The 18,635-nt window shown below is 35.7% G+C and overlaps 1 protein-coding gene across 1 annotated transcript in view; it reads left to right on the forward strand.

Annotated features, from left to right (window-relative positions):
• Positions 1-18,406, forward strand: part of LOC150107188 (lateral signaling target protein 2 homolog) — a 311,745-nt gene extending 293,339 nt beyond the window's left edge. Inside the window, exon 13 of the mRNA XM_090391046.1 lies at positions 18,101-18,406. Within this exon, the coding sequence (XP_090247172.1) occupies positions 18,101-18,235 (135 nt within the window). The 3' untranslated portion in view covers positions 18,236-18,406. The remainder of the gene's footprint in view (positions 1-18,100) is intronic.
• The last annotated feature ends 229 nt before the right edge of the window (positions 18,407-18,635 follow it).

The raw sequence follows: 18,635 nt of genomic DNA on the forward strand, positions 1-18,635 counted from the left end.
AGTTGGGACTGACAGACCATGCTATGGGTATATTTTCATTAAAGATTTGATGGAAAAAAAAACTAGTGTTATATAAGTCATTACATGTTGGAGAGACTTTGTTTGAAGTCAGCAGCAGCAGCCATGCATTGTTCCCCAAATCTCAATAATGCTTATTGAGGTTTGGGGAACAATGTTTCAATTTTGTGTCATTTTTCAAGGCTGTATCAATTTTCCTAATTTGATGCTATCTATCCACCAGTAGATGGTACCAAACTGATTACAATTTTAAACCCTTCCTACTATTAACTAATTGTTGATGCATGTGTGCTGAAGATTCTGGGTATAATCCAGCAAAATATTAGTAGCTAAATAATTAAATATTTATTTGTGTTGAATTAAATTACAAAAATAATAATAATTAACAATAAACACTTGACAAATCTGAACTTTTCTGCATGTAACTAGAACACAGCCATGCTGCCCTCTATAGATTATCATATTCTTCTCCATCCATTCCTGAATTCTGTCTGTGACCAACTTTTCCAATTCCTTTACCACTGTGCCAAAAGATACTTATTTGGCTATAATTTGCTACCACAGTCTTGGACTCTCCTTGATGCAATGGAACTATTTTGTCCTCCTTCCTTAGCTGAGACCTGAGTTGAACAGCCTCATTAGAGGAATACCAGTTCCTCTGCACATACTCATAATATGCAACCTAATATCCCATCTCATCCCACAGGTGTATTTGCATTGAGATTTTGCAATATCTTAAATACTTCCAATTCATCAATCTCTACTCTCACATCAGTTCCTGTCGCATCTACCACAGCAATATCCTCACTTGAATGATTGATACTTGCAATGTGGTCATTTAGTAACTGTTTTGTTATAGTTCTGTTATCTCACTACTATTAGCACTCATTAAAGCTATCCTTCCATAGTCATTCTTCCTTTTTTTGCCACATAGTTAAAGTCTTTGGGATTTTCTTCAGTCTACTCAGCTAATTTCTTCTCATAATCTGATTTTGCCTTCCTTATCATGCTAGTTATCCTCTTGCCTATGCCTTACATTAATCATGGTGAGCTTAGACAAGAGGGTGACCAGCATGATAAGGAAGGCAAATATCAGATTATGAGAAGAAATTAGCTGCTAATCACTTTTCTCCATATATATATATCCTCTACAACCTATTCATTTTTCTAACTTTCACCTAATTTATTCTCCCTGAACTTGAGTATACAGTCTGATATTGCCTCATTCAGATAGCCATCTCCCATATACTCCTTCCTTTGCAGATTCTTATGCCATGGCACTGCTTCAAGCTGTCTCCTAAGCTTGTTGTAATCAACTATTGGCCTGAGCGGTTAGCATACTCACTCTCTCCAACCAATAGGCTGCGGGTTTGAATCCATCCATGAGCATGGATGTTTGTGATTGTCTTTATGTGGAAGATTAATTTCATTGCCCAGTGTGAGACCATCATCCCTGCTTATTGGAGGCCTGAAGTGGCTGAAAAATTTCCATGTTTGGTCTCTAGAGCAGGGTTTTCAAACAATCTAAAAATAAATTTTTAAAAAATACAAAAAATATATCAAATTGATAATGGAAAAAAAAATCCGTAGCCCACTCATGGTACAAATGTACTATAGGTTTAGTAATAACCTTTTGCAGGTGGTAGCCACATAAAAAATAATAATAATAATAAAAACTATTCCACATATATCACCTTCTTAAATGAAATTCCCACATTTGGTGACCTAATGATGTCTTGTTAGGTGAATAAGTTCTATTTCCTTCCTGCTATGCCATCTTTCTTCCTTCCCACCTATGTCCCCGTGGTGATCTCTATAATGGTTTGACCTGCCAATGTATTTTTTCATCATCATCATCATCCTTTTCACTCCTTGGGCTATAGTAGCAACTAGCTATATATTTATTTTGTTAGCTTCTATCTCACAGCATATTGCCTCAAATGAACTCCCTTTCACATGTCTCTCTTCCTGATCTCTTACTTTTTTTTATATATTCTCTTCACATTCTGCCCTGTAACTGCATCATCTGCTGTCAGTTGAGTCTCACTAATGCATGTAATGTTTGGTGCAGTTGTACCAGCTAATACCAAAAACTTCTCCCTCTTGTTCTTGATACTTCTAGCATTAATACATAAACCCTAGCATAACCATTAGGCCCCAACCAGCTTTAGACTTTGCATTGGCTGCCCCATTCAATTTTGTCACTTGAGAGACTAAATTCCACATTTTTAGATCATTCTGACACTCATTCACTTCATTGGTGATTGCATGCATGCTCACTGCATCGATCCTAATAGCTTTAATTTCTCTCACTTTGTATTTCCATTATCTTGGTAAACATTGTTTTCTTGAGGTGCCTTACTCCAGTTCTGTTTAAGAAGTGCAGTTCATAAACAAGGTTCATTCATAAACTGTACACCATTGATTCATTTGCAAACATTGCTTCTTCACAACTCTCCTTTATCATAATGGCAGCAGACTTGCAATCGATTTTTCTTTTACTCTTTTTCACTTTTCCTGATAACTCTTTCATATCTTCTCTCATGCAATATTTTTCACCTTTATTGCATCCTGAAGCTTCACTAATATTAATAATTTTTAAACCAAGGAAACAAGATTTAGTTATACTCTCATTAAATACCCTTCTTATCATAGAATCACCATAAAAAAAAATTGATTCTTACTCTCCTTTCTTTCCTTAGTCATTCCTGTGTATTGCCTCATATCTTGTTTTCTCTTCTCAGCTCTGCCAGTCACATGACATTTCTGTAATCATTCTGTATATCACACTTTATCCTATGAAGGACACTCCATGTAAGTATGCTCTTTATTTTACAAGGCCCTCTTTGTTTTACCTGACTGTTGCTGATAACATTTCCTGACCTAACATTTTACTCTCTTCACACAACTGGCATTCGCTTTCAAAACACTCCCTCTACATTCGGTCACCAGTCTCACTTTCCTTCCACTAATCTTTCACCTTTCACAATGATCAATTTTCACAAAATGTTTTGGCTGCCATTGTCCAGTTACATGTCGGTTCTATACTGAAAATATCTACTTTGGTACAAAATATACAGCTTAATCTTTCACAAACCATAAAAAAACAAACAAAAAAAAAAAAACACTACAACTTAATCTAATGTGATTTAGAATGCATATGTCAAAATGCATTGTAATACAAATCTATATTGTTAGAAAAGGAAGGGTAAGAGGCAATGGGTAAGGTTAAAAAAAAGTCTGAAATTTGGAGTGATAATTTTAAAGACGATTATGAAAAAAGTTCGATAAAAATTGAGGAGACCTAAAAGTATTAAAGATGGAAATAAATGTTGCATACAAACACAAATGAAAAACAGTCTTGGGTAGAGATGACATATGAATAGAGTTCAAGTAGTATGGAGGAAAAATGGCAAAGCATTAAGCATTTAAAGTTATTTAAAACAAGTTATAATTTCTGAAGAAATCCCTAATGACTGGAAATTAGGGGAGAGGGAATTTTCATATGTAAAGGGCCATCTGTATTCCAGAATGTAAAAGTTATAGACCAGTTTTAAGCTGCACATAAATTATTTATAAGAAGTCATCGTATGTTATGCTTGCATGCAGGCCTACACATTTTACCACATAAGCTTTCATAACCGATAATCCTGCAGAATTGGTTGGTTGCTTCTTATTCCCGGTAGTATCCCATGCCTGTCAAAGCATGTGTTCATGGGGCCAGTTTGTCTGCTTTGCAGGAGAAAAACCCCCAGGATGAACTGGGGAAAAAACCCTGCTGTCCACGCCCAAGACTGGCTAACTTGGCTATAGCTGAGCAAGATCCTTAAGCTCCTCACATCGTCGATGGGAATCGAACCTAGGACACTCCTTCCCCAAGCATATGGTTGAGAAGCGCATAGCCACTCGGCAAACCACACGGACTTATAAGAAGTAAGGCAGAATGTAAGAAACTTCTGAGTAACATTTAGGAGAAAGAGATCAACAGTAGATACAATCTACTGTTGATCCAGATTGGTGGAGGGGGAAGGAAATGTTTTGCAGCTTTATAGATTTTAAACAACTATTTGGCTCAGTGAGCAGAAATAAATCATTTGAAATTTTAGAGGAAAAAATAGTCAAATATGCACCAATAAAATTTAGCACAGTTAGAAGGAATTCTCAATTTGAAAGAAGGCCCAATAACAAGAAAAGTATATAATTTTGTTTTATTGATTACACCAAAGCATTTGATTCAATAGATCACAAGAAATTAATACATATCCTACAGAATAATGGGTTAAAAGGAAAAGATCTATTTATAATTACAAATATATACTGGAATCAAATGGCCTCAATAAGATATAAAAATGCATATTCTGACAACTTTGAAATCGAAAAAGGAGTAAGACAAGGATGTGTCTTATCACCCTTACTGTATAATATATATAATGATCAAGTTTTTAAAGATATTTCAGAATTGAAGGGTGTAAAAGTCGGGGGTAGGAACTTCAACTACTTCAGGTAGTTGAAGTTCCTACTTCAGGTATGCAGATGACACAGTTCTTATAGCTGAATCTGAAGATGAACTTCAAAACTTAGTCACAAATTTACAACAGAAGCTTAGACATGGGATTAATTATTAACCTAAAGAAAACAAAGTGCATGATTATATCCAAAGAACCAATAAATAAGAAAATAAGTATAACTGTTAACAAAAAGAAAATTGAACAGGTTCAGTTTTTTATATATTTGGGACAAATGTTTATAGATGGAGGAAATTCCCTTAAAGAAATAAAAAGAAGAATAGAGATAGAAGAAAAGCCTTTATTGATATGAAAACTGTTCTAACATCCAGGTTGAGTCCACTAAGAAGAAAGGTTTCCACTTATCATGATCTTTAGCCATCTCGATAATGACTATAGTTGGGCAGATGGGAATGTTCTTTCAGCAACTTTATCCAAGTACTTCTTGGTCTGCATCTAGGTCATTTACTTCCTATATATCCATTCAGTAAATATGGCAGTCTATGAGGGGCCATTCTCTGGATGTAGCCAAACCATCTCAGTTGATGCTTAATGATTGTATCTATTATATCATCTAGGAAGTTTAAATCTATTCTGACTTGATCATTAGTCTTGTGTTGCATCCAGTGGGTGTTATTCATTTTTCTGAGGATTTCATTTCAAATTCTTGAAGTTTCTTGATTGGTTGTTGAGTTAATCTCCAGGTTTCTGAAGCATAAGTAGCCAATGGAATGATAATTGTTTTGTATAATTTTAATTTTAGACTTGTTCGAATTTTTTTATTTTTCCATATTTTATTTAATTTATTCATGCTGGTCCAACCTAGGTTTAGCCTGTGTTTTACTGTTTCCATATTGTTGAGGTTACTAGAAATAAGACTGCCAAGATAAACATATTTATTTACTTGTTCCAACAGGTGATTTTCGAGTTTTAAGAAATATTTTCTTCCTCTACCTATCTTCATTATTTTTGTTTTATGAAGATTTATTTTCATACCATAAGTTTTACAGGAGTCATTTAAAATATTAATAGTATTTTTTAGCTTTGGTTTAGAATCTGCTAGGATAATGATATCATCAGCGTATTTAATGTGATTAATGTTGGTACCATTGATTTTTACACCTGGTTCATCAGCTATGGTTTTACAGACTTCTTCTAGGAAGATGATAAAGAGTTGGGGTGAGAGAGGGTATCCCTGCATTACACCTTTCTCAACTCTGAAATCCTCAGTTTTAATGTTGTTCGTTTTAACAAAAGCTTTGGTGTCTCCATAATAATTTGTAATAAACGTTAAAATATCAGAATCCATTTTTACGTTTCTTAAGATAGCGATCAATTTGTTTCTATTAACTGAATCAAAGGCTTGCTTGAAATCTATAAAACAACAGTATATGGGCAGGTTGTATTCCCAATATTTTTCTGTTATATTATTAATGGTGAAGATGTGGTCTATATTGGATCTATGTGGCCTGAATCCTGCTTGATTTTCCTTTATGATTTTTTCTGTAAGCACCTGTGTTCTCTTTTGTATAATTCGGATGAATAGTTTATAACTATGACTTAAGAGTGTTATGGGTCTATAATTTTCACATATTCTTTTGTCTCATTTTTTGTGAATTGGCATAATAATTCCTGTTTTCCAGTCAGTTGGAATTACTCCAGTATAAAGAATTTGATTAAATAAGTTCATTAAGAAGTTAACAGCTTCCTTGCCACCATATTTCCAGAGTTCTATAGATATTTCATCTTTGCCCATAGCTTTTGAGAGTTTCATTTGGTTTATTGCATTTATAATTTCTGCTGGAGTTATGGGTGGTGCCTTTTCATATATCATCTCTTCTGTTATACTTTCCTCCTGCTCTTTTTGAAATAATGTTTGATGGCAGTCCTTCCAAATTATTTTAATATTTTCTATTGATCCAGTTTCTAGATTGTTTTTATCTTTCATTGTTAATGGTTTATCTTTGTAGATTTTTTTCCTCCAACCAATTATTTTTGACAGATATGCACATTTTATCAATTTTGTTTTTAAGGTTCTTATAATGTTGTTTGTTTCCTTCTGTATTTTTTATATTTAATATATGCTTTGCTGCTCTTTTTTCTTCTAAAGTATTTAAAATTTCAGGGGTTATCCATTCATGATTTGGTCTTGATATTGTACCAAGTATGTTTCTTGCAGTACTTGTAACAATTTTTTTACCTTGATTCCATGTATTTTCTATATTATCATAGGATAATCGTCTAAGCTCATTTCCTATTAGTGTTTGATAGTTGTCTTTCATAAATTTCTCTTTCAGTTTTGACAGGTCCACTTTGTTGATAAGAGCTTGTGATTTACGATACTTGAATTTTAGTTTAATTTTTTCCGCAAGCAGTTCATGGTTAATGTCGAAGCCTGGAGTTTTTAAAGTTCTAACATTTTGCACTGATGATTTCCAATTGCATTTGATTAAAATGTAATCAATACAGTTCTTTATTGTACCATCTGGTGAGGTCCATGTGTATTTGTGGGAAGGTCTATGGGAAAAAAAAGGGTATTATAGATAGATTATTTGCTTTACAAAATTCTAATATTCTTTCTTCTCTTTCATTTCTGTTATCAACTCCGAACCTGCCCGTCACATCCTCCATGCCTGGGGTGAACTTCCCAATTTTGGCATTAAAATCTCCCATCATGATTAATATACCTTTCTTATTAGTCTTGTCTATTAGATCTTGCCACTTATCATAAAAGGTATCGATATCTTCATGTGACTGGTCGAGGGCGTTGATTTGAATTATTGTAAAGTGAACATTTTTCTCTTTACCTTTTAATCTGATAGCGATCATTCTTGGGCCATGTGGTTCTATGTCCATGACTGCATTTTGTAGACTATTATTCACTAAAATGGCGACTCCTCCTCTATGTATATTGTCCTCTCTGCCCGAATAGAATAGTTTTCCTGAAATTAGATTTAAAACTCCTTCTCCTGTCCAGTGGGTTTCAGCCAGGCCCACAATGTCCCATTTAATTCTAGCAAGTTCTTTTTCCATCAGATTTGTTTTCCCAGGTTTTAGCAGTGTCCTTATAATTAAAGTTAAGAGATGAGAAACTCTATTGGTTGACCACACAACATACTTCTCGACCGCTCCCTGTGATCTAGGATCATTCACATTGGCTTCCTTGGATGCAGTAACATTCTCTTGACACAGGGGAGATTCCTGATTCATAGGGTTTGATGACAAAATAATGCAGCCGGCTTGCCACTCCTCTGCTGCATCTTTTGGTCCACGGCTCCTTATTCTTTATTCGGAGCAACCTGTTAGGGTTTTCCTCATCTGCCACCCGAGGGACACACCTGGTAGGAGTCAGGTCTCCCCAGGAATGTTAATATAGACACAAGAAAAAATATTAATAAAATGCTATATCTGGTCAAGTCTTCTCTACAACAGTGAAACGTGGACTTTCAGAAGAATGTTGAAAATATCATGGACAGAGAAAATGAAAAATTAACATGTTTTAAAGAAAGCAAAAATGAAAAGAACATTAATGAAAATAATTAAAGAATGAAAACTTATTTTCATTCTGAAATATTTTTGGCATCAAACTAGACAAGAAGGCATTCAGAAATTAATATTAGAAGGAAAACTGGATGGAAAAAGAGGGAGAGGTAGACCCAGGACAATGTGGTGTTTGAAGACATTAAGGATTGGTCTAGCTTGAATCACGATAAACGTTCCACATCAGCAAAAGAAAGAAAAAAGTTCCGTGACACAGTTGCCAACCTCCTTCTAGGGGATGACACGTGAAGAAGAAAAGGAGCCACTGGTAAGAGCCTATCCCAGAAAACATGAATATCTATAAACAAACAAAATGACATCATATCAAATATACAGATAATAATACAGACTGTAAGGAAAACATGATCGTTGAAAACTTACATAAAAACAAGTATGGACTAAATATCGCTCTCCTAATACCACCAATCACTCAGAGCTCTTTCATTTCCTCTCCTTAAAAGTTGATTTTCTCCAGTCCCACTCCCCAAACAGTGAAATCATCCTCTTGGGTGATTTCAAAGTCCATAACACCAATTGGCTTTACTCTTCCAATAGTACAGATCCTGCAGGCAGAGATGCTGAAACATTTGCAGTCGCTATTGACCTCACACAAATTGTTCAAAAGCCGACCAGAATACCAGATAACCCAAACCACTCCCCAAATACCCTAGATCTCTTCCTTACTAATGACCCCCTCCAAATATGCAGTGAATGTTGTAAGCCCCCTGGGTAATTCTGACCACAACTTAGTGCTCATCTCCTCCGCCTACACAGTTACTCCCACACAAGAGAAGTTTGGCATTATAATAGTGCCAAATGGGACAGTCTCCTAGACTATTGTTTCTGGTCTTCCAGTCCAGACATATGCATCGAATGCATCACCAAAGTGATCCTCGCTGGCATGAAAGCATATATTCCTCACACTACTCAGACCTGCTGTCCCCTAACTAAACCCTGGTTCTCCAAAAAATGTGCCAAAGCTGTACAAATGAAATATCATGCATACCACAACTGGCTCAAATCAAGAACCCCATCATCATTCAGAGCCTACACTGAAGCCTGAAACAAATGCAAGAAAACTATCAATACTTCCAAAACAGATTTTGAATGGGGAAAAAGCAGGAAGCTTGCAGCCTGTCCAAATGGCAGCCATGCCTTTCGGTCCCTTGCCAAGGCAATTGGCCATAACTTTTGTCCTACACTATTCCCACCTCTATCATACCCAGATGGCTCATTTGCAACATCACCCATAGAAAAAGCTAACCTCCTCGCATCACACGTTGCCTCCAATGCACACATAACTGACAATGGCAAATGCCCTCCAGTCATTCCAACTGCCACAACATACAATTTTCCCTATATCCTTTTGCCAAAAAAACATCACAAACCTGCTGTCTAAATTAAACACAAAAAAGTCTCCTGGCCCAGACAGAATTCCTCCAATTATCCTGAAGGTCTGTGCATCTGAACTGACTCCTATGCTATGCTATGTCACCTGTACACACTCTCTTATTCCACTGGTATATATATATCCCAAAATCTGGAAACTGGTCTATATTCAACCCATTCCTAAAAAGGGTGACAAATCACTGCCATCTAACTACAGCCCTATGTCACTCACTTCAGTCCTATCTAAAGTAATGGAGAAAATCATCAACTCTCAACTCCTAATCTACCTTGAAGGTACCCGGCTATTAAGCGACCACCAGTATGGATTCCACCAAAGCCATTAAACAGGAGATCTACTCTCATATATCACCCATCACTGGACAAACTCTCTGGAGAAATTCAGCGAATCCCAAGTAGTTGCACTTGATGTCTCCAAAGCCTTTGACCGAGTGTGGCACAAAGGCTTACTAAGCAAACTCTCATCATTTGGACTGCCTCAGGATTTCTGCAGATGGATTGCCAGCTTCCTGTCTGGACACACACTATGTGTGATGGTAGACGGCTCCCTTTCCTCTCATTGTCCAACTAATGCCGGGGTCCTTCAAGGCTCAGTTCTCTCACTGACCCTCTTCCTTCTATATATATATATATCAATGACCTACTTCATTTGACCTCTAACCCAATACACAGTTTTGCAGATGACAGCACACTACATTCCTCCCTTTCATTTGACAAACCCTACCCTACACAACTCACTTCAACCCACAGAACATCAACCACCACTGCCCTTAATTCCGACCTCCAAGCCATCCTCTGATAGGGCTCAGACAACCTTGTCAACTTCAACGCTAGTAAAACCCAGTTCTGTCTTATTTCTCACAAAAAAGAACCATTTTCCCCCAGCATTGTTTTCGATAACACTCGAATTCACAGACAAGACGAAATTTCTCTTCTCGGAATTACCTTGACATCAAGCCTCTCCTGGCACAAACACATTACATCCTCAGCTACCAAAAAAACTAGGTGTTCTTTTTCGCTCAAGATGCTACTTCACCTCTAAACAGCTGTTAACACTATACAAGTCACAAATCCACCAAGCTCTCACATCTGGAATGGGACTCCAAAATGTTTGACTCAATTACAGAGGAGAGCATTTAGACTAATAAATGACCCATCCCTCACCAACTTGCTCCCCCCCACTTTCACATAGACGCTTGGTCTCTACAATCTGTATATTCTATAAATACTTTCACGGGAAAGGTTCATCTGAAACAGCATCAATAATTCCCCCACCCTGTACTAAGCCCATTGGAACACGTACAGCTGCTGCTGCCCAACATCCTTTTACAGTACACCTCGAAACCCACAGAACAAGTTTCTTCTCCTCCTCATTCATCCCTGCTACTGCAGTACTGTGGAATAGTCTTTCCCAAGGAATACAATATACAGGCGTTCAAATCAAATGTAAACAAGTTTCTCCTTTCCCATATACGGTACTAACTTACTATAGGTTGACCAGCCGACCTCCTGTATATGGGCCAAACATAAAATAAAAATAACTAAAATAACATTGGTAAACAATAGGCAGAAAAGAGAAACTTAATTTGGAAGTGGAAGGAAATAAATGGAACAGGTAAAAAAAAGTGAATTACTTAGATACCTTTGTCTAATTTAACTTGTCTCTTTATCAGAGACAAGTTAAATTATGAAGAAACTATGAAACACAGAATAAACCTAGGGCAGTCTACTATGAACAGATTTACAAATATTTGGCAAAATATGTCTCTCCCAACAAAATCAAATTGCATATCTCACTGGTGCTCACACTTCGGTTATCCAACAAAAAGAAGAACAAGCATTAACAGTCTTAGAAAAACAAGTCTTTAAGCAAAATAAATAAAATAGCATGGACTGATATGAAAAACCAGTCCAGAGATCAAAGAAGAATTACACTGCCATATTTCCTATAAAAGCAAGAATCAATGTAATACACTTGCAATTATATGTAATAAGATATCCTCTAATTCTCCAAAACAGAAGAGCAGAAGGAAGATTATGGGAAGACTAAGAAGTAAATGGATAGAAAGCATTAAGAACATAAATGAACTGAACCCCTAGAAATTTAACTAACTTGACTGTAGATAGCATGGAGTGGAAAACTGTTGTTCATGATAGCCAGAAGTGGCTGAAAAAATAAGTTCTATGTTTTGGCAAGTCTTCAGAATTATCTCAGTTATGCAGCAACATGTCACATTACAAAAGTTGTGTTAAAGTGATTTGAGAAAATGGGTCTCAACAGGTTGGAATAACCAGAATCTGGTCCTGATCAGAACCTTATAAACCAGCTTCAAGAATGTACTTTATATTTTCAGTGAAAAGATGCACTAAGTTAGAACTGAATACATCTTTTCAGAAAGAAAAAAGAGCAATGTTGATTGGTGTGATGATATGCCTCTGCAAGTGAGTGTTCTATAGTGAAATTAAAAAATACTGATTAATGCATCATGAATTTTCACTTAATCTGTACAGGTGTAATATTTGGAGAAGAGCAACAGTTCATATCAGTCATTAAACAGGTATTTCTGTTAACAAAAAGAGATGTTAAGATAATGCAACACCACTTTACCCCAGTCCTGAAGATACTTTCAGGCACAAACTTTGTTTGCACACACTTGGATAAAGGATTAAACTAAATTTATTATAATGCAACATTAAGAATTTGTAATTGCAAGTGATTTGTAGCATTAATCTAGATACCAGATATATAGTTTTGCCAATCTCTATAGTACTATGTCAAACACCTGTCTTCAGGAAGAAGTCCTGATTGACATAGGCACATATTTTAAATAACTATTTTCCTTAGAGCAAAGGAGACATAGCACTGTGCATTTAGCTGTGTTATTATTCAAAATAATTAAGTGACATACAATGCTCCCTCTAATTTTTGCTAGCCCATCACACATGAAGAACGTTTTTATGTGCAAGTTTCCAGACCTACTGTGTGTGTGCTAATATAATATTTCTCATATTAATGTTCCCCTTTTTTGCCTAACTGTAATAAACATTAAATGAATTCACTTAAATCTGTGTAGCTACAAAAATCCATCACTGTTTGCACAAGTTCAAATGACTTTAATGTCTAGACAGTCTAGACAGTAGACACTTAACAAATATACCTCTGCAACTTGCTGACATCAGCATCAGTTTGCCCACATAGCACAGGCTGAAAGTAACTAAGTAGAGTGTATTAAACTGAAATGGGTTAGAGTAATGTTGGAATGCAGACACTGAAAATTACTAAATAGAATCAGTGACAAGTATGATTTATCATATATTTTTTTTATAGTACATTCAAAAATTGGCTAAATTAGAAATTTAGCCAATTTGGAGAGGACTGGTGTGGCACATCACTGAGCAGCAGAGTGACCATACAGCATTTGTGGATGCCCAATGAACACATGATGAAATACTAGGCACGTTGCACTCTTTTTTTTTTTTTAATGGTATTTGCATGCACAGCTTTGATGGAACATTATAATAAAATTAGTTTAATCCTTTATCCAAGTGTGAGCAAACAAAGTTTGCACCTGAAAGTATCTTCAGGACTGGGGTAAGGTGGTACAACACCAGGGAAACTCGTTGCAAAGGTGGAGCAAGCTACCAACACTTCTATCTCAGTATCTCCTATAATGCAAAACACATCTCCTTGCGGATATGTCTAATGTTATGCATTAAGGGAAGGGCCACTACCCAGACTAGTTTCGACCTTTATTGAGGTCTCTTCAATGGGAGCCAGGCCCAAGTGGAGATACCAGGCAGACGCATTAGCAGGTCATCTCTACCTATAGGAGTTGCCAAATGGTGTGCCACCCTTTTTTAATAAATTACTCTGGATTTAGAGAAAGATGTTGAAAGTTTATTTTTCACTTGGTTAGAGTATAATAAAATTAGTTTAATCCTTTATCCAAGTGTGAGCAAACAAAGTTTGCGTCTGAAAGTATCTTCAGGACTGGGGTAAGGTGGTACACTGGTCTTGATGGAACATTAGTCTCATACCATTTCATTAACCTTGGATGCTTATGAAAATCATTGATAGCTTTCCGGTTATCTGTAATGGCTAATGGTAGAGAGATTGGCTGCCCAGTGTTCAAAAAATTAGGGCTAAACAAATTCACTTAATGCCATTGAGGAATAAAAGGCATTAGCAGAGCAGATCATTCCTGAAGTATTACATATGTAGCATGCTGTATATTTTCTGCTGCTTTTAATGTTTTATATATGCCATATCATTCCAAATAAAAAATCTTTTTTTTATAAATGAATTAGGTCACTGAAAAACAGTATTAGCAGTATGGGGGAGAAGAAGAATTTCTGTGATTAGTTTGTAGAAAGTGGAATCCCTGTTTCACAGTTTTGCTGTGTTAATTTGCCTGGGAGAAGAACTACATTTGAAATCCTGTGTTGGTAGAAAATCTTTATTAGGATTCACAGTTTTAATGAAAAGAGTAAATTAAAAAAAATCTATATGATGAATGTAACAAAGTTGTTACATTCAGCCGGAATGTAGACTTTGTAAAAATCTACAAAGTAAAAATTGCAAATAACTGGATTACAAAGTATGTTGTACTTGACAAGAAATTGTGTTCTTATTTTAATCCTTTCACCAAAGTAAGCAAGCAAAGTTTGCACAAAGTAGTTATGGGATTTGTTTCTATGTATATAGAGGCTGTTGACTTCACATCAGTTGCCTCTGTATCTCATAAGGCAAAAACATTATGAGAAGTGCAACTATCTTTGAGATTTCATCATGTTGCATTATGAAATGCTGAGGCAATTGATGTGAAGTCAACAGCCTCTATAAACGAGTAGACTAGTTGTGACAATACTTCACACAAACTTTTTTTTGCTTGTGTTTGGGTAAAGGATTAAAACAATACAATTTCTTTTCAAGTATGATATAATGGATGCCAGATACTGAACGAACGAAAATGGGATGGCAAATTGTACTCTTATTGGCTTCAACAAGTAAAACGATAAAACAACATGAAAGAATTTCATGCCAGCTGGGACATGGCCCAGTTAAACAAAGCCCCCTGTTGTCTTTGCCAGGGTGAACAGTGAAAAGTCAGCTACAGGAACAAATCCTGAAACACATCTCAACTCGACATCACCGGAGTTCAAGATCGGCACTCTCAACATAAGAAACCCGAATGGCAAAGAAATGAAACTAGCGGAAGAATTGGATAAGTACCAGAATGACATAATAGGGGTAACTAAAACAAAGAAGACAAAAACTGGTGAGATCTTTCTAAGCAATAAATACAAAATGTTATATTCAAGCAATAACAATCAGAGAAAAGAAGGAATAGCTATGGTATTCAACACTAAATACAAGGCTAATCTTCTTGAATGGTATGCAGTATCAAGTAGAGTGATGTGAGCAAATATGAGAATGGGGAAATGGACAATGAAATTTATTTGTGTCTATGGTTCTACTAGGTAGAAGTGGAGGAATTTTTCGAGGCTTTAGAGAAAGCAACTGACACAATGAAAAAGGAAAAGTTGGTCCTTTTTCAGGATCTAAATAGCAGAGTAGGAAATGATTGTCAGACATACAAGAATGTTTTGGAAAAATTTGGAGAAAGGAGCAAAGCTAATAATAATAAAAGCAAATACCTGTTGGATTTCTGCTCGGGACATGGACTGGTTATTACTAACAGCATGTTCCAACATAAAAATGTGCACAAATTCACATAGAGAGAGAGACAGAGAGGCAAGGAATAAGAAAAGTCTCATTGACCATGTTATTATTGATAGTGATGTTTTCTCTCTAATGCAGGACAACAGAGTGTACAGAGGATTTGGAATTGGAAGTGATCAAGATTTAGTCTTAAGCAGGATAAAAATTGAATTTCATATTGAAAAGAAGAACATGTAAGAAAGTTTTAAAGCGAATAAAAGTTGACCAGCTCTCAGATGTGAACTGTAGAGAGGCATTCATCCAGCAGTGGACTGAAGAAAGCTGATGATGATATTCTACAATATATCGACTAAATTTTTATAGTCATTTGAGTGTTTACAAATTCACATGAGAAAGTAAACAAAAGCCATCACTAAGATGTTGGCAGCTGTGTCAATGTGGTAGTGAATAAAAATAGTGGTAGTGATAGGTCATAGTGTTGTTTTGATAGGTCTACTAATCAGCAGAATTGTAGCAATTGATGAGCTGCTTAAGGAGCAAATTAGTAGGAATTATCTTATTGGCTTCTCGTATTAGGCAAGTGTTTGCCTGTAATGTTTTCAAGGGTTTAAAAAATCTTCTGCCCATCTCCTGGGTCTTGGTCGGTGTCCCTATGGTTTCTATTTCCAGGCAATATTTGGCCATCTGTCCTCATTCTTTCCATATGGTTTTTTCAGCTCTTTCTGTAGTTTGTGATGTCTTCTGTTATGTTAATTGTGGATAATTGTTTTCTTATTTCTTATCTTGTCTATTCTTCTGTATCCTGTGAGCAGCCTTAGGAACTTCATTTCTGCAGCTTCCACTTATCTTTTATCTTGTTCTCCCCAAGCCCATGTTCCACTGCCATATATCAGAATTGGTTTGGCTATTGTTTTATTTGATTTTCTTTGAGTTGTTCTAGACATCTGTTTACTGAAGTGTCTGTTTCAACTGGTTTTAATTTTTTTCGGAAGGTTTTATGTAAACCTAATAGTATAATAGTACTGCAGGTAGGCTAAGAGTTTTTTTTTTTCTATTTTTGTTAATTTCTATAATTTTTATTCATTTTTACCTGGTCTGGCAACCATCCTCTAGAGATCAAGCATGGAACTTTTTCAAGACACTTCAGGTCTCCCATGAGTGAAGTGCTCTCATACTGGGTGATGAAATTCATTTCCCATCTAAAGACAATCACCACATTCATGCCCATAGATTCAAATCTGCAGCCTGTTGGTTGACCAAGTGGTTAGCTGATACACTAACCACTTGGTCAACCAGGCTGGTCACATTCACAGGCTTTCAGTACAATCTCCATTTTGCCGCATTATTGCTGCCAAACCTAGGGATCAGCTCAAAAGTCTAGAGGGCTCATGTTAGGTTTGTATGAGAGAAACACTTGTCATCCATACTTTTCCACAAGAATCAACTAGTTCATATGAAACATGTCAAGTCATTTGCAGTTAATTTTCAGGCACAAAATGTCGATTTTGTTGTGTGCTTGTTTCACAGTTGATCCTATCACTCTGGCTTCTTTCCTGCTGCAAGCTATTATCATCATTCACTTAAGTGTTTTTTATAACAAGAATAGTGATGTTTCCATTGTAAGGATTAATTTTTAGTTTAAAATTTATTTCATGTTTAAAAATAGTTCATCTTCAGTCTTATAACATTGCAGCAGTTCTTCTGTAGTCCTCTCACGAGTTGCTTGCTGTTATTCTGTCAACTTGGCGGTAGAGGAAAAATTTCATCTAGGATTCTGAAAATAGATGTGATTGAGATGTTTGCTTCATTTGCAGTTTCATCACATTTTGTGCCAGTTTTCTAACCGCAGGCTGTTGATGGCCAGTGATGTGTCATCCATAGCTTTTAATGGTCTGCCACGTTTAGTATTGGCTTTAATTCTTGTCCAACTGATGGAAGTATGTGATACTGTGCTGCAATCTACTGAACTATCTCCATAAACACCTTGTATAATGTATTTGGGTTTTTTCTACATAGGGTTTCAGTTTTAATGTATAACTGGTCTATCTTAGAATTGAGCCAGACTGACTATCTGATTATTCCTGATTTTAGAGATTGAATCAAATTCTCATTTACCATTTCTAGTCATAGTAATGTCAAGAACAACAACAAGATGATTCCATGGTGTCCATAGAAAGAGAAGGTACAATTTTAAACCTTGCTGCCATTCCACTGTTTATATTTTATTAATATCTTATTGCACAAAGGATTGAAATTATAAAATCAACCTTTATAAATAATGGATATAAGATCGATGTTAAAAAAATAATTAATGAAAAGTAATTCTTCTTCTTCTTCTGTGCGTTTATCCTGCTTCCAGTGCAGGGTCCGCATGTTACATTTGATGCAACTTTGTTAGTACAACCGGCCTGTTGTCGAGCTTGTCGTGGGGTGGTGGTGGTGGGGGGTAGTGAAAAGTAATTATGAAATAAAAATACAAAGATCATTTCTTTGTTTTTCTGGATATATTGCTAGAATCCTGTCCAACATGCCTTACATTTTTTGTTCCTTGTTTTTACCATCACCAAAAGACAAATACAGTAATGGCTCTTATGTCATCCATATCTTAGTTAAATAGGAGTACAAGTCCACATAGAAAAGTTCCAAAGGTATATAGTCATTGCTGGTTCTTGAGAACTCTGGTCCAGATTGAGCCATTAATACACAAACCAAGTCAAAGGTACTACATGGCTGACAGACCTTTGGCATATATCATGGAGATGTAATTTGCAACCAGTCATCATGCCTGCATGCACTGAGTAAATCTTCATGTTAAAATTTCTTTTATAGGTTCAATTGCCAGCTCTAAAAATTTAGAACATCAAAATATAGTTTTTTCATAACTAATACCATTAATCATTATTAAATAAAAACACCAAATCACTAAATAGATATTATCATTTTTCAGATCTTTTGCTCTCGCTGCAGTTCAAATTCAATTCCCTTACCAAGGTATGGACATCTAAAACCAGTCAGAGTGTGCAATAACTGTTTCATGTACCAGTTGACATCTTTGGTAGTACAGCAGCACCAACAGTTATGACTGTAGTGTTTGTTACAAAAATTATGTATTTTTACTCTAGGATTAAAACTTTAGTGCCTATTCATCTTCATGTAATATAATGTAAGTTGTATAATGGTTGTAGATATGAGGGCCGTGTGCTCTATTCATGCAGATTTCAGCTCTGGCAAAATAAAAGTTAATGGAAGATCACAGTTGATAATGTTTTATTATTGTATATTCTAAAATCTAGTTTATCCATAATATTTTATTTGTGCCTTGTAATTAACATGCTGCATAACATATCAATAGTCCAGATATATGCACCCACATCTGACAGCACAGATGAGGATATTGACTTATTCTACAAAGATCTGACAGAGACAATAGAAACAATACGAAAGCAAGATGTGCTAATTATTGAAGGAGATTGGAATAGATG

Source organism: Typopeltis vanoorti, chromosome 4, assembly GCF_054136105.1.
Source record: "Typopeltis vanoorti isolate ZY-2024b chromosome 4, IOZ_Tvanoo_1.0, whole genome shotgun sequence".
Taxonomy (NCBI): domain Eukaryota; kingdom Metazoa; phylum Arthropoda; class Arachnida; order Uropygi; family Thelyphonidae; genus Typopeltis; species Typopeltis vanoorti.